Raw genomic sequence first — 24,740 nt, forward strand, 5'->3', positions numbered from 1 at the left:
TAAACCTGCACATTAAGATATAAATCAGTAACTTAAGAATGGGAACTCGGAAGGAATTTCCCCAGTAGACAAGTTATTATACAAGCATAATTTTTGACACAGGAAACTCAGAGCCTGATTATACTGTTTGACCTGACACTGAAATTCCTATATTTCAGAATCATTTTCTATTGAAGTGCAGCATTTTCTTAGATTGCAGGATTTGCAATCTAAGTATCTAAGATTGCCAGTGTTCAGAGAAAAAGATAATGTAGATTGCACAGGAAAGAACTCTTTCAATAAATACATCTCTTATTCATTTCCCACTACAAATCAAAACACACACAGGATTCACTAGCAGAGGAGGAGTGAAAACAAAAGAGTACCAAATATGCAAGGTGTTTTCACTCAAAACAGATAATCATGGAAGAGGAGAAAAGGTAAGAAACTGAAGTACTACTTGGTGATAAGTCCTGTGCTTGAACACACACAGTGTACTCTGCCAGGATGAACTATATAGTGGCAATATTTTGAAGGTATATACTGAACCAATCTCAAAATGTTAGGACGTACCAGAGTATGTACACCCCTCAGAAAGAATGAGAGGATTTTTTTCTTCAACTTCAAAATACACAAAAGTATTTGAGCCACCAAGACTGATACACCACTGACCTAAACACCTGCCTTATTTCTTTAAATGTGCCTATCTTCCTTCACATTCCTACCGAAAGCTGTGCCCCCACCAGCTGACTGACACCCTACAAGCTCTTTGTGATACAGATACCCCTTCTGATGGTTTACTTTCAAAGAGTCACTACTATGTGCTTCATTCTGATCAGTATGTGAATTATACTTTAATAACAGAGTATATCTTTCAAATATTCTTGACAAGAACACAGTTACAAAAACCTCTGATGAACACTTCTATTTACTATCAAGTCGCAAGTAAAGGACAACTGCCTTTAAAAAGCTGAGATTTGTACAAAGGAAAAAAGACATCATCACCTAATACCGCATTTCTCTTCTACAGTATGAGAAATATGTATGACATCAGTCCAGATTTTTCAAGGCATTAGGACTGGTGCATGCCATGGTCTCAAGTGACTATCTAAAAAATGCAGCTGAAGGGCTGGAAGGACTTTTTAATGCAATACCCTATTACATTACAAATAAGACAAGATGTGAAACAAGACCTTGAGAGGGAAATCTCCTTTTTAGTATTTCTGTTTACATGAACCAGAGTAATGTACAAAATCAAAGCACTGCATTGCAAAGCTGAATCAAACACCAGCAACATAAACAGCAAGATATCAAGTAAGCAACAAGGTTGCTTTAAGAAACCAAGACGCTGCATCCTGAAGCTTACTGATAGTCGGGCTGAGGGGGACGCTGAAGCAGCAGATAAAGTTGATTCATTTGTTGTAAACTTTCCAGCATTCAAGCTTTATTTGTCCGAGTTTGATACTCCCCTCTGTGGGTGGAGAAGCCAAGGGACTGGCTGACGTCACCCAAAGAGTAGGGATAAAGTGCAGTGCCCACAGCTTTGGAATGAGTAAAACTTCTTAGGAGGTATAAAAGGTCGGCTGCCCTGTCTGGCAGGTGCTCTGCTGACAGCAGCCTTCCTCCTACAGCTCAGCTCCTCACACAGACCCAAGGAAAAGAGAATAGTAACAAGGAAAATCCATTCACAATGCCACAAAATGTTGTTCTCCAAGGACCGTCACCCTGGGGATTCAGGCTCTCAGGAGGAATAGATTTTAACCAACCCTTAATCATAACCAGGGTATGTACTCTTTTAATTTCCTTTCTGCTTATTCTATTTATTAGTTGCTGTAGATTTTTGTCTTTTACTTTTCTGGAGTTCAGAGAGGCAGACAAAGCTGTGAGCTGATAAAAAAGGAGCTGCTAGTTCTGAGGAAAGCCAGCTGAATACTAGGAGTTTTTACAAGTTTTGTGTGACATGTTTCTGTGATTGGTCTAAGAGACTTTAACTACTCTTCTACTTAGGTCTCAAAATTAAATTCAAGTGCCTTGGCAGCAGAAAAACTCTGGTATTATTTCCCAGGCTTTCAAAATTACATATAAACCTACTAAAAGCAAGACCTCACTTTTATGCTTTCCACAACAAGCCTCTCTGATCACTGGGGGAGAAAACTGCTTGGCAGCACCTCCTCATGCCTGGCAGTCTGTGCTTTGCAGATTAATCTGACTCTTATTTAATTAAACCAAGTTCTGTTTATTGCCAGCAAAGGAAATAACTGTTTTTACACATCTAAAAGTTTTCACTTTCATGAATGTTAAAAGAGTGTTATTAGAAAGTTATCCAGTCCTGCATATGAAAGAGGGTGGGTTATTTGGTGGATTTTGCCATATTTAGAAACTAAAATTTACCTTGCCCTTCCTCCCCCAATAAATGGCAAGAATTTGAGCCTTGATTCTTTTTCATGGATTTTGAGATATGAGCTACAATATAAGAAACCAGTGACTCGTCAGTGTAGCATACAACACACTGTCAGCTGCCCTGCATCTACAGATGGGGATGTGCTCAAAATACAGGGTACATATTTTGAGAATTTCTATATCTTTAAAATTGTGTTCGATGATCAGCTGACTAGAATTCATTCTCCTTATATTTCTGCTGTTTTTCAGGACCTTAGACACACCAAATATGTATTCCACAAGCCTCCTAATTGCTATGGGTTTTTTGTTTCATTTTTTCTGGTTTTTTTTTTAAGCCCTACACTACGACTCACTACATACACTTTGCCTGGTATTGAGTATATGTCAAAAGCCTGGAAGGATGGATACCACTAGTGATATCTTGCAGTAAATATGCTTCCAAACAAGAATTAATAGAAAGTTTAAGGACCATCTTTTCACATAGTAACTAGTAAAAATTAACTTAGTGATTCATTCCAGATTTATAAAAGCATTAAAACATTATTTCTTTTAAACAGAAGTAAATTTAAAAGCTATTATTTGACTGAATGAATTTACATAACTACTCATAGAATATAGCAAAGCCTTTGGAGAAAGAGGAGACAGAAACATTGAATTTAAAAAAAAATCTCTGGATGTTTTGGGGCCTTCCTTGCCTTTTATGGGCCTCTAAAAGAAAAATAGTTTCCATTATCTCTAATGAAAAATATTTTAGCGGTGTCTGGTTTGTATTTTCTTTGTGTTTAGATTAAGTGCAATGAAGTTTAAAACTGCAATAACAAAGGATGTTACTATAAATATAACTTTCTAAAGAATAAATTACTTTGCAGTTGACTCATACCTACCAAATGCCTCACAAGGCATAAGCCATTGCAGAAATGCTCAAAATCACGTTTCAAGTAGTACAAATAAATATATAATATAAAAATACATACATATAGGAAAAAAAGGTTACATTTGCTTAGCTCAGGTTTAAGAATATTTACAGTAAATTTGTTTAAAGTTAGTATCTTTGTTGTCATTGCATATATTTAGAAGAGTCCCTCATTAAGTATTCATGCAATATCCCTTAAGAAATAGAGAGCATTTCAAAAGATTCACCAGTCTTGCCTCTTGGGGTCTAGGTGTTCCTTTTGTAAAAGTTATCATAAGCCATCATAAGTTCATTCACACTAGGTTTAACTGTCCTGACAAGAAAAACTAAATAAATAGAAATTATTTTTAAATATTTTCTGAATAAAAAAAAGGGACAGGTGTTAAGATTGGTTGGCTGTGTCCTTGTTCAACAAGAGACAGCTTTTATCAGGATTTGTCAAGAGAGACAGACAACATAAAAGATCATTATCCACCTGTCTAAAGAACAGATGTCACTTCAAATGATCATGTGAAAATTGTTCTGTTGTTTTGACTGTTTCAAGAAATGAAAAACTACAGATCATGATCACTGGGGGAGAGGAGTAAAAATCAACATATTCAGATTCTATTATTGTCAGAAACAATAAATCAACTACAAATACTGAAAACATTAGAATACTTGGAACTTTGTACAGATGTAAATTGCATTAATGAAACTGATTACAGGAACAATTGAAACTTGTGCAGTTTGGAGAGAATGGGAAAATATTATCAACTCTAGATTAAAGTTCTATTTTTTTTTATAGACCTTTACCAATCACAGTACAAGTATTCATATTAACTCAACAGCCACTCTGTCTGCAGACATTCATATCTCTCTTCAAAAAACACAGAGCCTGAAATATTTATGATGGTGTAAGGTGATAAGCTTTACAAGTCTATTATCAGATGCAGAGAGATTTTCTTCAGAGTTTCCTTGGAGACATTTGACCCTCATGTGGCCAAATAGTCTGTAACATCTGAATGACCAACACATATTTTTGTATTTATCCAAATCCAAGATACTCAGGATACAGGAGCAACAGGCATACCATGCAGACATGGCCTGAAGAGCAAGGCAAAAATTTCCCAAAGCAAGACTAGAATCTATCTCATGAGGCCAGGGTGAGCCAGCAAAAGCACTACTGTCACAACACAATTCTAAGTGTTGAAAATACACAGATAATGTGTCACTAATAAGTCCTTAAGAAACAGCACCAATTAAATTATTGAGGTGCCCACAATGTCAATATCATACCCATGATATCTTGCATTGCACAACGTGGTCCCTTCCTACTAAATGTAGTCTGCAGTGCAGGGGCCTGCTCTGCAGCCTAGCAGGCCTGGGCATGTAGAGCTCAGAACCCCCATCAAGGTGTTAAGGCCCAAGAGACATCTCAGGAGCTTGGCAATGATCAGTTCAGCCAAGGAATAGGAAATACAGACTCCTGTGCCTTTCCCTCCTTGCTCCTACCAAGTGATGGTAACGCCATTCAAACATCTATGTGGTATCACTGCAGCTGCTGACAACTTACAAAACCCAAGGGACTTAGGAGCAAGAGGGAGCTGGGCATGTTCTGCTAGCAGCACAGCTGCAGGGGAACGTACCGTGCTAGGCAGGCACACTACTTTATAAGGCAGGATCACTATCTCAGGGCTTTGCTGCAGTATGTCACAGGTACAGCAGATGATTTGTTGTGACATGTAAAACACATAAGCTGCAGGGTAACCTCCACAAGGGTTATACAAGCTAAGTTACTCTTGAGAGGAAACCAAGAATGGTTGGTTTGCCCAGTTAGGTATTAAAGCATCAACAGTCACATTGGAACACGAGGAATTCTGCTGCAGTTTGTCATTGCAGAGATATTCACAACGTGCTGAGCCAAATCAGGAGCAATTCCATGTTGAAGGAAGAAGAATGATCATACCTCTAACCCCTGTCTTATTATAGTGGTATAAGTGGTCTCAGTGCTGATCATTTACACTTGCAGCTGTTGAAGTTTGAGAAGTAGACAATTTTAAAGATTTCAGACTTAGATTTCATAACTTCCTTAATTCATATGCAAACAGATTATTCAGGCATCTGAACACTTTGTTAAGCACACAATATACTAGTCCATTCTTTTGAAGGGTACAAAAGTCTGAAGCTGGCCATAAGCACCCCTTTGGAAAGTCTGCCTGACTTGATAAAAGCACATGCATTGCAGTTTGTTGCAGTGATTTGAAAAATAAGTTTACATGTGGGAATGCAGAAAAAGAGCTTACAAAACAAACAATCTCCTTGATCATTCAGACTGCCCTAGTGGAGATGGAAAGAGGAGACAATTACTCCCCTTTACTGATTGTTACCATTATTTCAGTACTAATACAGCGCAATTCATAGTAAAAAGAATTTCTATTTGGCTTTTATGTTGACAGTAGTGTCCCCTTCAGAGACAAGTCTGCCAGCTTCACCAAAGCAGAGGTTCAGAACATGCTGGAAGTACACTGGGGAGCTTACTCTCTTCCTTTGCTAGAAAACCATGAAACAGCACAGCTGAATGATGTTTCCACAGCATATTTTGTAGTCAAGACAACACTCACTTTCACTATAGCACAATCCATACTGAGAAAAATTCTCTCCAATAGCTTTTTTCATTTAATATACACCACAGATAAAAGAATTGCATTTGGAAATAAGACTATATTGACTTTTTTTTTTTTTTGCCTTCACACTGGGATTAATTTACTTACAAATAGGGACCTAGTTACTTTGCATGACCCAACTTGTCCCTTCTGCTCTTTGAGAGCTGAATTTCAGAAGTTTATGTGCTACAGGCATCAATTTCATGTTGCTGTCTAGGTAATCAAGAGTTGCCCAAAATGGCAATACGCACGTAAGGGACGGAAATCCCACTCAGTGACCTAAGATCTCTTGTGTATGTGGTATTTGTAAGTGTTGTGGTGGCAGGAGAAGTCACCTCTTGCAAATAGAGGCCAGTAATTCTAGAACAAGCTTCAGTAACATCTAAGGTCATAGCCTCTCTACAATAGTTATTTTAAAGCAAAATTATGTTGCATTTCAATTAGTTTCACAACCATACAGAAGTTTGTCAGCTAGACAAAAAAAGAAAAAAGCAAGCCTAGAAAGATAAGTTTAGGGCTATTTCTGTGAATGTCACAGATAGTGGTACATGAACATAAGGTATGAATTGCACCACACAAACCACCCTGAAGGATCAGGGCCACTGGTACTTAAATGCCATGGGATTTAAAACTAAGCACTTTAAGGAGTTCAGCAACACAATTTACCGCTTGGTGTTGTTAAGGGGAAAACATAACTTTTTTTTCAAGCAAATTACATTTACAATGGCAGTGGAGAAATAATATTTAAAGATGAGTTACAGTAATTACAGAAATCAGAGTAGAGACTAATGCAGAAAGGTGAAGATAATTTCTTTTTAATTCGGAGTTATGATGAGTAAAACACTCATATGGTTTCCCGACAATAGAACTGCAGAGCCTTGGCAAAGTACCTCCCCTGTCCACTAGGATATAGGGGAATGTGATGAAGTTTATTTTCTCTATCAATTTTTGGGCATGCATGGTGATTAAGCAGTTACATTTTGGTCTTTTCAGATTACACCTGGAAGCAAGGCTTCAGCTGCCAACCTGTGCCCTGGTGATGTTATTATAGCTATTGATGGTCTAGGCACAGAGAACATGACACATAATGATGCCCAGGAGAGAATCAAAGCAGCTACACATCAGCTTTCTTTGAAAATAGAGAGGTACGTGTACACATCTGCCTATTTCTGAAAGAAGATATTACTCAATCAACAGTACAATTATTATATGGTGCAACTATTTAAAATAGTTTGAGGAAGTTTCCAAGATCCTTAAAATTACAAGCAACCAGACCTACCTCTTTAACTCCAGATCAAGCAGGACTCCCCAGAACCCATCTTTGTAGGCACAAAAAGAACAGCTTCCCTCAAGTTATTCACACTGTAATAATGTAATTCTGTAATTCTGCTGACTGCACAAGTCTTCTGTTTACTGTCAGTAAGCAAGCAGTTCTTCATGTTTTGGGGAAATAATAAAACCCCCATCTAGTGTCAGCTGTTCAGTGACCTCTCTGCTCTAACACTCCCTCAGCCACATGTGCTCATCACGGCCTCCTTCTCTGAACCACACATGAAGCTGCCACTGCATCATCCCAGTTAGGGAAAACAACATCACACTTTCATAAGGAGTGACAAAGGAGTGAGTTTAAAGCCAATCAATCTCTTTGGTCATAACATATTAAGCCTAAAAATTATTCACAAAGCAGTGTTCTAAACAAAACAGAGAAACACTGTCTTACCTGAACTGCAGTAATCCAGACATTTTTGTGCTCACTTCTCTCTACTAGAGCCAGGAAGACAAAAAACCTGCAGCTTCACATCTCCAGCTGAATTTGCTCAGCCTGTAATCAGAATCACTTGGCACACTCTTTCAGCCGTCTCCAAAACTAAGACAGGGCTGATTAACCTGAGCCTCTCAAGGAAGCACAGCTCTTTATGGTAGCTGACTTCAATAATTCTTTTGAAATACAAAAGTGTTTCCTTTTTTTTAAGGAGTGTTGAATTACTAGAGCACACATCATAGTTAAAAATTCCTTCTGTTAATTCAATATTCTGCTACAGATTAATATGCCATTTAACAATTATCCTGGGAAGTCAGTTTCAAGATGTGATAAATGTATATATTACAAGCAGCACCAGATTAATATTTAACATTACTACTACTCTACTTTAAAATTAGCTGACACTTTTCACTTTGTCAATAAAAACAGAACTGTAACTGATATTTTCGTGTTTGTTACTTCTGCCTACATGAGTGAAAGAATCATCTGTGCAACTTCAATTTCCCCTTGCAAATACTTTGCATACTTAGACTGCACTTCAACATTGAAAAGCAGGCTTGACATAGAAATTATGGTCTTCTAAAAAAAAGAAATTGATGTTTAGGCTTATTACTAATATATTCAATTATTCATATAAAATACTCTGAGGACCCAACATTAATTCTAGCAACCATTAAAAAGAAAAGAACTAAAAGTTTGGTTAGCACAGGTCAGAAAGGCACTAATCTCCCCTTCCTTTTGCACTTGGTAACTATTAACAACCTATTTCCCATTGTTAATAGCATATATAATTTTTTAAAAGTAAGTATATTTTATATATATCAGTTACATATCACTGACATTTTTATGTCAAAATATTAAAAAAGCATAGAAAAGGCCTGCAGATTTACGAGCTGCATTATAATTTATGGGGACATACACAACTCTATAGGAATTCAAACTATTTAAATTCCGCCTCACTTTCTTTCTAGGGCGGGAACTAAATTATGGTCCCCACAAGTTGCAGAAGATGGCAAAGCACATCCCTTCAAGATAAATTTGGAAGCTGAACCTCAGGTATGAACTCTGAAAAGTTACCCAACCATTTTCATTTGCATTTTTAAACTCAAAGAAATCTCTCTTGTGGTCATTAAAATTCTAGAACTTCTAAAACTAGAACTTCATCCATAATTGGTCAGCTTAAGCTCATATGAACCACCATGATTATGACATCCAGGAACACCATTTTATCTGACTCAATGTTTTTGATTTTTCAGCTGTAACCAAAACAAAACATTTAAAAGCTACAACAAATTCTCATTTTCCTTTAAGAGTCTACATATCACCCTAGTTTTATCACAGAAATAAAAGATGTCCTCTTATTCTGATACAGTTCAAGTTGCTTTAACTCTTTTAGAGATTCTTTGTCATATGAGGAAGTTCTTCATTCAGAATAAGTATCAAGTACCTATGTGATGAACTCATCAGATCACAAACTTCATTTTGATGTAGTCTGTTAAACAGAGAGATCTTTAAATCCTGGATCTCTTTACCTCCACACATTTTTATACTATGCCACAGAACTGAAGTTTACATATTTACACAAGATCCATGTACAGGTCAATAAGCAAATCACTCACCGCTTCTGACTAGGATCATTGTATATGACTAAAGTAAATCCAATCAATTGAAAGCCATCTCTCCTTTCAAACTCAAAAAAAGAAAAGGTACTATCAGTCAAAGCCTTCATATTGCAAATAGCAAATTAGGTAGCCACTGCTTACAACTCATCCTTTATTTCTTCATCATTCCTCTTTAACCTACATAAACATTTGCTGTTATCTCAAGAGCAGGGAGGGAGAAAATTCTGCTGATCCTGGAAGGCCAGGTTCAAAGCAAATATATCAAAGTATTTATTCTGTGTTATCCTAGGAAAAAAAAAATGTAAGTCTAGATTCCATTTCAATAAACCCTGTGCAATAAATACTTCCACCAATTCTGTTTTCACGGAGATGCTCCCAAACATGAATACAGCATTTCAGTGTTACATTCTCTCTCTTCTTTCTGATCTAAAACTTTAAGTGATACAGCAAACTCCATCAGAAATAATATAGCCTCTTCAGCAGCAGAAATACTGTAACGAAGAAATAAAACTATTTTAAATGCATATTCTTGTGGAAGAGCTAGGACACTCATTAGATGACTAGCAATGGAACAAATTCACTAAAAAAGCTATAGAGAAAACCATGCAGGCATGCATGACACAAGAGCAATCCCTCTGCATGAAAGCTGCATTCCTAAAAAGGACAGTTCCTTAAAAATAGATCACAAGATTTCACTAAGTGCTATTTGGCAGACTATTGAAAAGCAGCCTCCATTGGGCAATCAGGAAAACTGTTTCTCCTACATTAAACAGCCAGAATTTTCATTTAGTATATCTCCTTTTCATTCCTAGGAAGTTCAGGAGTACTGAGTATATTTCATAAACAGTAGGCATCCAAAAAGTAGCAATGCTTGCAAGCAAATATACTAAACCATCCCTGGAATGTTTTACATTTTAGATTAAATTCTTCCATCTGAGTGTCCACCACTACCTGTGGAATAAAAAATACATATAGCCTATTTTTCTACAATTGCTGGAATTTAATATGAAATTTTACAGCATATTTAGTCACATCACGAGACACAGCAGTATAGAAAACAGTAAAAGTTTCTTGAATCTCAGATGACAAATTTTTGCACAACTACAACCTGTGCTGTCCAAGTCTTATAAGAGTTTGCTGAATTCTAAAAATAAACACAGGCACTGAAGCCAAGATTAATGGAGAGAAATGCAAAAGCAGTAATGTGTTACTTCAAAAATAGAAATCTTTTATCCAAAAGTGTTGCATGCATTTACTGGTGTGCAGAAATGGAAAACCACTGACTTCTATATATATAATAACTAAAATTACTCAAGAGGTCATAGATCTTATAAATGCATCAATTTTTTCACTCTCATCAAATAGACATTTTAAAATTTACTAAGAACATTAAGAGAAGTCAGTTATTTAATATACATTATGAGCTAACTAAATAACAATAACAAATGATGACTTCCACAATCTTCTTAATAAGTATCTAATTCAAGTTTTTAAGCTAATAAAAGATACTTACAAATGAATGGAAACCCTATTTTAAATTGTTCCGCAATGTGACCAAATATTTGGCCACAGAATGCTTACTTTAGCTTCAATGAATGACAATTATTCTACAGATTCATGGAGATGGCTGTGTGAAACCTGATAAACAATTAAATACTGTGTCCACACACAGTATGGAACAAGGAACCTTCACACTGTATCAAGCTTCTGAATTAGCCTGAGAATATCCCAAAAAACATCTGGAGACTGATACAGGCAATTGTCGGAGCACAGTAAAATTTCTCACTATTTTTAAATCTGGGAAGAGGAAACTGAGGCAACAATTCTAATTCACAGCACTGAGTGGCTGACTGAGAGTCACTCTTGAAAGCTACACATTCCCACATGAAAAAACAGCCACCCTGATTTGCATGGACTGGAGCAACCTATAGTGTGATGGATAAATAATAGGAAATAGTAGAATTACTACTACAATCACATTGTATTCTGAATAAAGGCAATTTAGAACATAAGGTTCTCAACAAACATAAGTAGAAAGAGAAAACAAAACCATTACATGGCAAATTTTATCATAAAATTATTTTTAAAATGCTTTCTGCTGTATTGTCAATGTAAAAGAATGATGACTCGTAAATGTTTTCTGTTATGATCCCTTTAACCTCATTGAAAATAATTTTGTGTTCACTGCCACAATTTCTTGAATTGTTTTTATTTGAACTTTTCTTTCTTACTTCTACCTTTGCTTTTGAACTCTGAACGTTCAGTCTGACTAGACTTTTGGCCATGAAGGAGATTATGCATTCCTGGGAGATATATTATGCATGTAGATAAGTATAAAAATCTAAGAAAAACACAACCCCTTGTTCTAAGAAGTTATTAGTCTATTACCATTTATAATCAACTTTTGAAACTATACAATTGTGCTGGGCTAGTTTTGAGGACCTACCTCTCTTTATAACAGCATTCAAAGATAAAGGTCTTAGTCACATGATACCTCCAAAATACACATTTGTGTTTTGTCACAGCAATTACCCCAAGGAATGCCATCATATAAGCTGTGACAGATGCATTTCTGCAGGCTTTTGGTGCTACATTATTTCTATTCCTTACACCTGTATCAACGAAAAAACACAGCTAGACCTGCAAAAAAATCAGTCAGTTGGGAAAAATAATTAATAAATTAAGTACTGTATATCTCCAATATTCCTAGTTTGAAATTTCAACAACTTCCAGTTCTCATTTAGCTTTTGAACTAAAAGAGGACTTTTCACAGATTCAATTATATCAAATAAACACAAGAGCTGGACTATTTTTGCTGCTGTATGTTCTGTCACTGACATTTTATATTAATAGATGCATTATAAAGAAAGCAGAATTTAAGTCTCACTAACTGCAAGTTGTTTCACAACTGTCACATTGTAAACATGCTGTTATGGTGCCACATCTTCTGTTCATTTCTCCATAAGAAATGAAATATGGGGATGAAATTACAATGTTCACGGTTGGTTTTGTTTGCTTTGTATCATACATGGATTTGAATAAATTTTAAATACTTTGACATTAATATCTTTCATTAAGTAGCCATGATCCTAAACAATTAGATTATTTCCATTTACTAATACATTTTGTTAACTGCAACTCTGTTCTATCAGACAGAAAGAAGGAATTGGAAGTAAAAACTTTGTGCTCATTTATCTGATTACTGCTTTCAGTAGCCTCTTAAAGTGCAATGCTGCTCAACATTTTCATTTAATAAAACGGCTTTTTACTGTTTGCATTTTCTGGTTGCATATTCTATATATCCACGACTTTTCTTTAGTCTGATCCTAAACTGTTGTATAACAATTGTACTCAGTACCAAACCCAAACTGAAGAACTGGAAAAACTTTCTATGAAAATTGAAGTACTAATGACCTCTGCTATCTTAACATTGCAAGTTCAAGTTTCTAAGGAAAAGACCAATTCAGGTTGCAGAAACTTTGTTAGAAACAAAAGCTTTTTATTCCATATGAGTCAAGTTCAAATACTCTCACAGCACTGTTTCCAATGAGTGCCACATGCCATCAGGACAAGGTCATGGACTGCAGCAGTTCATGTCCTTCACTCACTATGGAAAAAGGGAAAAAAACCCTTGGCAGATGAAAACTTAAGTTTTTTTCGAAGTCCTTATTTCAGAGGCTTAGGAGCGGACTTGAGCTGGAAGGGCCTCAAAGCATACTGTAATAAATATGCACAACACAAATAAGTGAATTTTCATGCAGTCAAATGTCTTTATCATTCCTGGCCAACCACTACAGAAGGACATATTATGATATCTGATAAACCATCAGAGATTTTATTTCCAGACGTTATCATTTCAAATTCCACAAATTGAAGAAATTATCCTGGTAAATGACCAAAAACATATGGCAGAATATGGGCACACAGGCAGAATTATTTCAAATTTACCCATTTCTGGGTTTTACTTATTTATGACGATTTCACATTAAATTATAGAGCAGTGAAATTTTTGATACACAGATATGCTTTAAAAATTAAATACATTCAGAAGAATGTCCTCAATCTGATGTATGTTCAAGACTTTATTTCAGTTAAAATAAGCATTAAAAATTACGTGTTTTCTAGGTAAGACACTTGCAATAAAATCATACTTTTGGAAGTCCCTCTATCACTATGTGATGAAAATGAAGAAGCTAGAGATGAGCACTAAAGCAAAGAAATTAAGATAAGCATACATGCAATGTTTTAAAAGAATAATGTAAATCTGGTGACCAATATGCAAGGTCACTATAATATTAATCTCTCCCATTTCTTCTAAGCTTTCTGCTTTCCTGGAGGTGACAAATTAATGTGTATGGCTCAAGTAATACATACAAAATTCATGGAAAAATATAATATGCTTGCACCAGTTAAATAACAGAGTTGCAAAAGTAAAAATGCAGTTATTAACAATACTGGTGTTGTCAGATTTACTCATTGATAGCTTTGGTGTGCATTGTAGCTCTGTGTGTTTTGTCTGCCTATCATGTACAGGAATTCAAGCCTATTGGTACAGCTCACAACAGAAGGGCCCAGCCTTTTGTTGCAGCAGCAAATATTGATGACAAAAGACAGGTAGTGAGCTCCTCCTATAACTCTCCAATTGGGCTCTATTCATCTGGCAATATTCAAGACGCACTTCATGGACAACTGAGGGGTCTCATTCCTAACTCAGCGCTAAAGTGAGTATTGCTATTTACTTATGGTACATCGTCATTTCTGGTCTATCATTATCTGTTCTGGTTTCAATTTAAAAGTCCAGCTCTTGCTGTTTTTTTCTGAGACTCAGGAGATTATTCATTATCCAAAAAAAAGTGTGATCAAAGAAACATTTTTTTCCAACACCAAGAACTATCCATTCAGCATTCTTGCAGGTAGCTACAATTTGCCCTCTGCTTTGGGCTGCAACACTACCCTCCAGCCTTCTCTCCTGTAACCGCACTTCACTCTGCATGTTTCTGAACACTACAGTGATTGTATTTTGAGCACCAGGAATGAACAAACTAAACATGGTTACTTCATGGTTAAAATTTGTAAACATTGTTCGCTACGTTTAAACTAGAAAGCACTATGACTGAATGAGGATTTGTAGGCCAAAGAAAGCTATTTTATCTCTTTTTGCTTTACAGGATATCAACTACTTTGAGCACAAGCATAATATTCGGCCCAAACCCTTCATAATCTCAGGCCGAAGCAGGTTATAAACTTTGAGTGCTGTGCTGGATTTGATGCATGGTGTTATTTTTTTTAATGGATGGATACTCACCATTGACATTAACTAAGCATTCTGATGCATATGAAATTCACTTATAGTATTAGACAGTCTAATGCTGAAATTAAAAGCAAAGAAACAAAAATAATTAAATGGTTGTCTTTCAGAACTCAGGCTTGAAATTCAAATTTCTCTTTCCAAAGCAAAATAGATCTACACTCCCATCTCAGTTATACTGCTCAGAGTCTGAAGTAACTGCAGCCATGATTCAGTTTACAGCGCAGCACCAGATAATGTACACTTACAGATCTTTGGCACTATATCTTCTTCTGACCAAACACTGTAATTTGTTAACATGCTAAATAAAACATAGCCACATGGTACATATATATTGCATATTACATATAAATAAAAGATAGTCTACATATAAAAAAAAGATAGTTAAGATAGAAAGTTATAAGCTAGGCCCTTCAGAGATTTCAAATTTGCATTTCAGCAGACCTCTTTCTACAGGACAACCTACTGCTGAGCTAAAAGTAGTAAAACTGATGCCACAGATTTGAAAGTTCCAAAGCAGAAAGTCTTATATATTTAGATTCATTATTTTAGTGTAATAAACCTCTGTCTTGACTGGTGATGAAATTCCTCCCTACTGTTTTCATTATTTCAGAGGGGACAAAACCAATGCTCTGTGGCTAAAACCACAAGGAAGGCCCCAAAAGGGCCTGAGGGATGAAATATATTGTGATGTGATCCTTTTTCTTTTCTAGCAGTAGAAGTATGTGGGACCACTAGGTTACACACAAAGCTGGTTCTGGGACCACTAGGTACCATTTTACAAGTGCCTAGATTTATGAAGAATCAAATGAGTATCAAAAGCCTAATCTCACAATACAGAAATGAAAATGATGTCATATTTTCAATGACAATGTTGAAGTAAATGGCCTTTTACCAGAATATAAAATGAAGAAGATAAACTGCAAAAACTACCCTAACTGCAATGCAACAAATTTAAGAACTTCATTTGGGCAAGGTCTGTCTGGAATTCTAGCACTGGGAAGGTCTGCCCTTGCAAACTGCAGAATCTTTGACAGAGGGTGTTACATCTACAAAACTTTGGTTGCCACAGTTTTTCTACTAATTTTCATCAGTTGGACTTAATCCACTGCTAAACACAGCAAAAAATAAACCACGTCAGCTCTAAATATCCCTTTAGAACAGACAGCAGAGGCTAAATAGGACTCTGACTAAAAGAAGACATGACTGTGGACTGTGGGCTTGAGCTAATGGATTGGACATTGGACAGAATTTGGGACTTCACTATGGTGAAACTAACTGGAAAATGTCTTTAATATATAACTATATGCTGTTTATTTTTTACCTATAATTTATTCTCTTTTAATATTACTTTGGCTTCATGTAGTGAGTGACAGTTGTGCTTTTTCTAGTCTTTTCCTGCTACATTCCATTTACTAACACTATTAGCACTGACAGAACTTATTCCACTGCAGGATCTAATGGGGTGGTATTGTTTCTTCTAAAAGAAAATACTGCAAATATATATGTTGCCCTGTGTGAATTTTTTGGCTGGCTCATGCTTGGTGATGATGCACAACTATATTTGCATTAAGTCTTGCCTACTATTTCAGGAATGGTTTTGTTTGACATATCTTTGATGAAAAAATGTGTATTTTCCTTTAAAACTTTGAGAAAGTGGTCCTACACAAATTCTGCTTTGAATCAAAGGGAGAATTTTGGGTTTTCTACTTCACCCAAGAGTAGCTACTGGGCAGAGTTCTGTACTATCAAACTGGGAAACAGAGCATTGTCCCAGGTTACACAGCTTGGAAAGAACCACCCACAACCCTGATATCAGGGTGGAGGACAGAGATGAAGCATTTATTGTCCCTCATCTCAGAATATCTCATAAATGGTAACCAATGACTGTAGAAAGAATTGTTTATGTGCTGTTACACAGCAACAGCAAAGAAATACCCCTTAACAAAGAAATCCTCTGAGGTACCATGCAGACAAGATTGATGTATTCAAAATAGTGATACTGAAAAAGACTTCAGGTCTAATATTCACATTCTTTTGCTAATCTTTTTCCAGGTATGTTGAATTGGTGTACAGTTACTGCAGTCATGTCAAGCAACACTAATATTTTTTTAATGTACCTCTTATTTTTTATATATAAATTATATGTAACATCTACTTCAAAAGTCATAAGATTTATTCTCTGAATTAACCCAGTGCTCTTGTGGAGGACCACTTTACATTCTACTGGAAACACTGTAATTTAGAAAAGCAAAAGTAAGCCTGGATGTATTATTAACTTTTCTTCTTTGCAATGATCAACAAATAGTTTTTTTTAAAAAATTGTTAAACTAGTTTTAAAATATTTCTAAATATCTTACTCTAGAATTTAAGTAAATCTAGGAAATGTCACATTCATGATATTACACTACTTCATAGTACTTCTTTGGCAGTGTAGTGAGATAATTGTGAGGTACAGAACTGGAATGATGTGTCTAGGATTCTTCCAGTGCTGCAGGTGTTTATTCTGTCTCTGACATGAACAATTTACATAAAGTTTGCCTCCTACCCTTTTTATAGATTATAAGAATTACTCACTTAGAACAGAGAATTTTAGGAAGGCTTCATTATTCCCCCAAAAAAACTAGCATTAAAAATGTTAAGTAATGTTATATACAGAATTATTTCATCTATCAAAGGATTTTTACTATCTTTAAAGAAAATGCATGCCAGAATTTTAAGGACTGCTTTATAACTGGCCTTGATACTCTTTGTAGGAAAACTATCATCAATAACCACACATACTTTTGCTTTTCTCTACTTTCTGTACTTTTGCTTTTTGGAGCTCGTTCCATTTATGCTTTTCAGCGCTGTTAACATCACCGTACCCCTGTCCTTTTGTCTTCACTCTCTGTAACCGCACGCACACTGCACCCTTTCCGGCCCTGCGGCCACGAACACAGCGGATGCAGCACTCCCTCGGGGCTGGACTGTGGCAGTGGGCGCAGCACGCCCTCCTCCATTAGCACGGTCAGCTCCATCTGCCCCACGGAGCTGAAGGCGGTGTCCAGGATGGCCCCCAATGTGCCCCTGGAAATGGAGCTTCCCGGTGTCAAGATTGTACACGCCCAGTTTAACACACCCATGCAGCTGTACTCAGATGACAATATCATGGAAACACTGCAAGGCCAAGTTTCTACAGCTCTGGGGGAAACACCTGTCATAAGGTAATTAGAGCAGCATCTATAATATTTATGAATACACTAATTTAAAATATACCAAAAAAATAGTATCACACTGTTCCTATGAAAAAGGGGGAAACGGTTAGAGAGAAACCAAGTAACTTAAAACCATTCAATATTCACTAAAATATGAGTCATTTCTGGGTTTTAACCCAAAGTATTAAAGGAGTCAATCAGAATGTGCAAATAAATATTTCGTAAGTAATTATCTTAGAATTGCAGCTAATCAATAAAAACTATGATACTACCTGGACTATTGCCTAACTGACCACTCCAAAATTTAAAACTTTTTAATCAACTGTTACATTTATCTAATAATGATTTAATAATTGCATATTATTAATAATTCATAAAATAATAATAAATAAAATTTTTATCTACTGTTGAAATTTAGGTTATGAAGATTAGGAAATATTATAGATGGTTATAACTCCCATCCTAGACAACTCATTCAGTACAACTAGATCTCGTACAAAAAGAGACAGAATTTACTGTAAGCCTACAAATCCATGTCTGACTTATGAATTTATTCAGTACACAACTAAAGTCAGGTAGGAGCCTTATGTATATGGATAACAATTATGATTATACAATAAAAAGTTTTAAGGCACTATTCATTTTTTAGGAGACAATTCACCACTTAGGTTGCTTTATCTTCACCTTTGCATAATAGTAACCTATTTTCCTGTTTTGCAACAGTACTTAAGTTAATAATTCATAATATGTATGGCATAAAATAAAGCTAAGTACTAATATTTTAAATAAGAATAATCACTGGCACCAATGAGCCTTCTTCAGCACCTTGCTGAATTTGGCTGCTGCTAACAAAAAATCATTATCTATAAAAAAGTATTTAGGTTCATCCTATTTAATGAAAACTTTAGTTAATGAAGTCTTTTCAGAGTGAAGTTACTCTATTGCTCAAATATTTATGCTCAATCAGAACTATTAGAGAACAATAAAAGAAAAATTTACTGCTTCATTATTGTGAAATAATGGATTAAGCCCAAAGTAACCAGATTTCACACTGCCTGTGACATCGCCTACTCTCTCTATGCAGGTTTGAAATGTTTCTTGCTGTGGGATGGCTTTCACTATGAATGCATTAAGAAATGTAAAATGACACATTTGTGTCTGGGTTTTTTGCCTTCTGTATGTTATTGCATTATCACTTGCTTTATATTTATAAATATTTTAGTAAAGAGGAGAGAATTCAAGGGTTTAACTAAACATTGCCAAGAATTGTAAAAACTTCACTACTTCTATTCATTAAAAGCTTCTGACAGAAGAAACTGATAGCTTTTCACCAGCTTAAAGATGGCTCAAAGAAATCTACTGATTGATGAAGATTAAAAAATTCACTTAAGCAACAGCAGTCACTGTCCAACTACTGCTGCTCTTACTGGGCCATTTGGCAGCTTGGATGCTACCTGGAGAAACAAACCAAACCATTTAAAGAAAAACCTGTCTAATTCTTTGTGGACAGTAGTAAGCCACTTGCGACAGGAAATTTAAGCTGGACATCTGTGTGTGTAGCTGTAAGATAACAGACTTTATCAAAGTAAATTTGGATGCTTCTGATTACCCCCAGTAAGTGTATGAAATTTACAAATGCTACATATTCAGTCTAATTCCTGTCAGTGCTTATAGATGTCTACTCTTCCTCTCAACTACTTAGGATGCCACTTATCATGAACAATTTGAAATATTCAGCAGAGTTTAAAATGCCTCTGAAAATATTCTCACAGGTCATTTGAGATTCAACCATGAACTCCTGTTTGGACAATAAATTGCTTTATATTTTTATTATAACACTGCCATTGCAAAAGAAATCCTTGTCTTATTTTTATTAAATTAAGAAATAGAACATGCATTTTTCAGTATTCACCTTACAGTGTTTCCTATTTCGCAGTACTTATTTCACTTCTTTTTGTAATCTCTGTATGTTTAATTAACAACAATTCTCTTAGTCAAATCCAAATAATCACCATATTACCTAGTAATCGAGCTAACTTAGAAGTCATGTTCTCCCAAAAGATTTGACTGGTTAGGTTTTGGCTGACTTTATGTAAAGGCATGAGCTGTGATTTTAACAACATTCTTGAGAGCAGCTGCTGCAAAAAGGGAACTTGTGGATATCATAGCAGAGAGCACCTGGTAACACAGCAGATGATTACTGGAATGAAACTACTTTGAGATTAAATGCCCTCTTCTCAAATGCCACTAGAGCCAAAACAGCAATTATGGAAATATGTAAATGAGTTTCTATATTTATTTTTGTAACAGTTGTACTGATTTAATTCTTTTCATTACTTTTTAGATCAAAAAGAGGCCATATAAAGCAATGCTACCTGGGAAGAAAGTTTCTCAATAGTCGTAGGAACACATCTTTATGTTTGTTTCTTCAATCATACTCTATGCCTGGTAGAGACATTGCTTTAGAGTCATGTTTGATAAACTGTTTTTATCTGCTCTTCCTTCTTTAACACAGTGACCCATGTCCCAACTCAGTGTGTCAGTCTGACGTGTACAAGATGCTGCACGCCAACCAGGAGGAGCCCAGTCAGCCGCGCCAGTCTGGCTCCTTTAAGGTGCTCCAGAATTTAGTCTCCGAGGAAGGTGGTTAATAACAACATATTCTACCTGTTCAAATACTTTCAAAATGTTTGTGGGAGGGGGGAATCCATGAAGAAAATAAGAAAGATTAGAGATACAAGAATTCCTGAAAGCCCAAATAATTCCCAACCTTATAGCTGCCACACCAGTCTCCTGCCATTTTCCCTCCTTGCTACAGCAAGCAGTTTCCTCTGCGAATGTAATGCAGGTGCTGATCACATTTTCCAGAATCTCCTCTCAGATTTTAAGATCTTTAATATCCAAAGTTGACTTCAACTGAACAATAAAGTTTTATCTGTGAGCATTTTTGGGACAAGATGCTTATACTCATGACACCAACAAAGAAAACACCCTCTTCCACATCCAGGAAAAGAGGAACTTAAACTAACTCCTGAAACCCCTTAAAACTTATTTCCTCTTCATTCTAAAGCAAAACTGCAGAAGACAATATAATTTACAGTCATATTTCCTTCAAATGAAGAAGTTTTGAAAAGAAAATTATTAAAGGCTGCAAGTTTATTATATTTACAGTAAGCATAAAAAGTAAAATAGAACCAAAATTAATCTAAACTATAATATTTTAAATTTTAATGTTTGTATATCATTATTTACTGGAGAAGGAATAAAGTCATCCAATTGTCTACATATATATTATTGTGGGATTTTACTTAGCATTTTCTTGTATTTTGCTATTATTTTGTATTCATATCATGTTACTAATCTTTCCAAATTGTTGTACGGTTAGTTATATAAATAAGAAGCTTTCTGACAATACGTCTGGATTATGTCATGTTTCTGTGTTAAAGTCCAATCCTCCTCCCTCTCTGCTACATCCAAGACCTACTCTCAGAGAATTAGGTGATGTCCATGAAGCAGAGAGCACTGCATTTGCAAACTCTTTTGGACTTGCTTTTGGCTACAGCTCACAAAATATTTCTCCTGATTCCTAAGAGGTGAAATCTGGCCTACTAAACTTTTCTAGTGGGACTGCATTTTTTGTTCATGTAAGTGAAAGCCTGTAAAAACATCTAGAAGAGTACATACAGCACAGAAAGTACAGAAAAGTGCAGAAAAGTACTCAGCTGCATCAGATGCTTTTATATTATCCTGTACATAACAGGATTGTTTTGTTTCTCAGATGGGCGCCCTGTGGGAACAAGAAGTGTGAAAGCACCTGTAACAAAGATACCTACTGCCATGCCTGGTGTCCAGAAAGTGCCACAGTGTGACAAATGTGGGAGTGGGATTCTGTAAGTTGTTTCTTTTTCGTTTTAGAAATCCCCAGCTCAAGCACATGTCATCCTCAAACACCACTGGAAACTACAGAAGTGCACTCCCATAATGCTGCTAGAGAATAGAGATATAAAAATATATTGTTCCAAATGTCAAATTATAACCTGTACCTTCAACAATTTTAATACAGATTCTATAAGTTTTGACTAAGTACCACTGAGGTTTTAATTGAGATTTCTCAGGACCTTTTGCAAGTCAACTATTAACAATTACACAATGAAATCAGCAGCTACCCATGCTGTGCTGTGTCAGGTTGTGAATTCCCAAAAATTTCTTGTTAAGGCAAAGCATCCTTTTCCCAACCCAGTGGGAGTATTCAGAAAGCTCTGTACTCCTATTTTAAAACTATCAGATTTCTACCTGATTGACATCACTGTTCTTCAGCAAAGAACACAGACAGTGATAAACTGAAAAAACACACGCATGAAGAAAAAGCAATGTGGTTTTGAAAGTCATTTTGTCACCCTTTTGATAGGTTAGGCTGTGCTTTCTGTCTTGTAACCAAACCAACATGTTTCTTCAAACTCTTCATTTTCCAGTGCTCATGAACTATGTGATCAACTCTACAGCATTTTATGTGACCTACTCAAACTCAGCATCCAACCTTAAATCATATAGTAGTTTCTAAAACCACAAGATGAACAACTGTAAAGCCTTAAAATAAATACCTAGAACATGTATCATAGAGTCAGAATGGTTTGGGTTGGGAGGGACATTGAGGATCCTCTAGTTCCAACCTCCCTGCCATGGGCAGAGACAACTTCTAATAGTCCGGGTTGCTGCAGTTTTTTTTCTCTTTTCGAATTCATATTGATTGATTGGGGTTTTTCTTTTCCTTGTTTCCAAATAGAGGGACAGTGGTGAAGGCACGTGATAAATACCGGCACCCGGAGTGCTTTGTGTGCTCTGACTGCGATCTGAACCTGAAACAAAAAGGCTACTTCTTTGTGGAGGGCCAGCTCTACTGTGAAGCTCACGCCCGCGCCCGCATGAGGCCACCAGAGGGATACGAAACAGTCACGGTTTACCCCAAATGCTAGTCCTAGGGTAACACACAAATGTATGCATGCACACACAGAGCCTCTACCAGCTTAGAACTGCAGTATGAGTGTCAGGACTTCTGCCTAAGCCCAAAGTAGCAGCTTTTAAACCTTTCCCTGTGGGATTCTGAGACAGGCAGAAGTCCTTGTTAGCCAGCAATAGATTATTATACCAGCAAAATTCTGCTAAAATATTGGTTTTGAAACTGTCAATATAACTCAAGGAAGTATAAACTAAGAAAGCTCTCCAGAACACAAAAAGTGAATCAGCTGAGGTATTACATCAATGCTACAGCATTACGTACACACATATATCTATTATATACATAAGTGCTGTAAGCAAGGCATTACTTTTAACTTAAATTAGGTATTTGTGCAAACACCAACACCATCAAAGTCTTACAGGCTGGACTGCTATAAATGTAGAAACTTGACAGATTAGAAAAGCATCAATTGTATATGTTTAGTACAAAACAAGCAGTAGTTCATGTCTGCTATTATTCAACTATCATTAATGTATGCCCCAAACATGTTTTGCTTACTTTGCTCTGAATTTGGGGTTATAGTGCCTTAATTTTCTGATGCAGCAATGTGATAAAAAATAAATGTCAAGTCACACAATAAATGGTTAGTATAATAAAGACTGGTTAGTATGAAGCAAAGCAAAAGTTCTATGTTGTCTTAATGATTTTGAAATTATATCAACTTTCACATCACTTTGCAGAAAATTGTTCTAAGGCATGCACACACATAAGTTGTTTTTTGGAAAAAGAACCTCATACTCTAATAGGAATTGTGAATTCATTGTGAATTGAGAATGAAAACAAATTTTAAAACTTTTCTGCAGAAAATGATAGGGGATGTTTGTATCTCCACATTTCAATTTCCATACTAGAAACAATGGGGAAATATCATCACAATATCTTTATTGCTGGTAAATTAAAGCTTGGACAACTTTAAAATAAAATGTTAATTACAATATGCAAAGGCAAGGTCTTTTATTAAAAAGCCTGGTGAAGTCTTAAGGAATAAAAAAACAAAAAGCTGAAGGAATATGGGTTTGTAATCAATTTCTGAAACTTGTCAAGGACTTCATTGTTTTCTGGTAGGTGCCAGCCACATAAACACACATAATGGGAAAACCATACTTAGCACTTTTAGAAAACTTCAAACCATGTCATAAATTCTTTATTGGGGTATTTTGAACATGCTCTAAAGTAGAAAAATCTACAAAATTTATATCAAGTCCACAAGACTAGCAAAATTTAACAACCCAGAGACAAACAATCTTATGTAACTTACCCATTCTATAATGTAAGCCTAATACAAGTAGAATGTGGAATCAAAATAAATTATACATACTGTAAATTTGTTTTAAAAATTCACAGGTCCCAAAGACTTAAATACAATGTCCACATATTCAAAGACTTTTCAGAATGTCTTAAAGTATTTTTTCAGAACTCAAATTTTTAAAATGTGTGTGCATTTATTACTGCATTTATTACTTACATTTCCATATCAAAAGCAGAGATTAAAAAAAAAGTGTTGGACCCTTTTCAAGGTTAGTTCCTGAATTATTTTTGGGCACAAAATATAATTATGCTCCTCAGGTATCATGGAGGAAATGTGTAGTATTAATATTTTTTCATTGATAAAGCTCATAAATCTGAAAATCCTTTTGAAAATAGAAGTGTGCATAATGTCTATTTTTACAAACTTAAAATGTCATTCATTATTTCAAATGTTTGTTTAATTTTTATGTCTTTGTGGGGTAACTAAAAGTACAAATAAATCTACTGCATATGATACATATTCTGTGTTTCTTTTCATCTGGTATGGAAAATGAGGAAGTGTGAGTGTCAAGTGACCTGACAACAACAGAGGTTTGGATTTCAGTCAGAGAGAGCAGTGTGCTTTGGATTGATCAGATCCCAGGCGAGA

At 35.7% G+C, this 24,740-nt stretch overlaps 1 protein-coding gene across 2 annotated transcripts; it reads left to right on the forward strand.

The window, feature by feature from the left end:
* Window positions 1–1,513: 1,513 nt before the first annotated feature.
* Window positions 1,514–24,609, forward strand: PDLIM3 (PDZ and LIM domain 3). Of its 2 annotated transcripts, XM_059469953.1 has the most exons (8): window positions 1,514–1,762; window positions 6,931–7,082; window positions 8,671–8,755; window positions 14,490–14,557; window positions 17,572–17,835; window positions 20,342–20,469; window positions 21,605–21,716; window positions 22,610–24,609. In XM_059469953.1, the coding sequence occupies exons 1-8, from the start codon at window positions 1,670–1,672 to the stop codon at window positions 22,797–22,799; spliced, it is 1,092 nt and encodes a 363-aa protein (XP_059325936.1). In that variant the 5' UTR covers window positions 1,514–1,669; the 3' UTR covers window positions 22,800–24,609. The 2 variants fall into 2 exon arrangements, with proteins under 2 accessions (XP_059325936.1, XP_059325937.1); XM_059469954.1 differs by lacking the exons at window positions 14,490–14,557; window positions 17,572–17,835 and adding an exon at window positions 13,855–14,042.
* Window positions 24,610–24,740: the final 131 nt, after the last annotated feature.

The sequence above is a fragment of the Ammospiza nelsoni genome, chromosome 4 (assembly GCF_027579445.1).
Source record: "Ammospiza nelsoni isolate bAmmNel1 chromosome 4, bAmmNel1.pri, whole genome shotgun sequence".
NCBI classification, from domain to species: Eukaryota; Metazoa; Chordata; class Aves; order Passeriformes; family Passerellidae; genus Ammospiza; species Ammospiza nelsoni.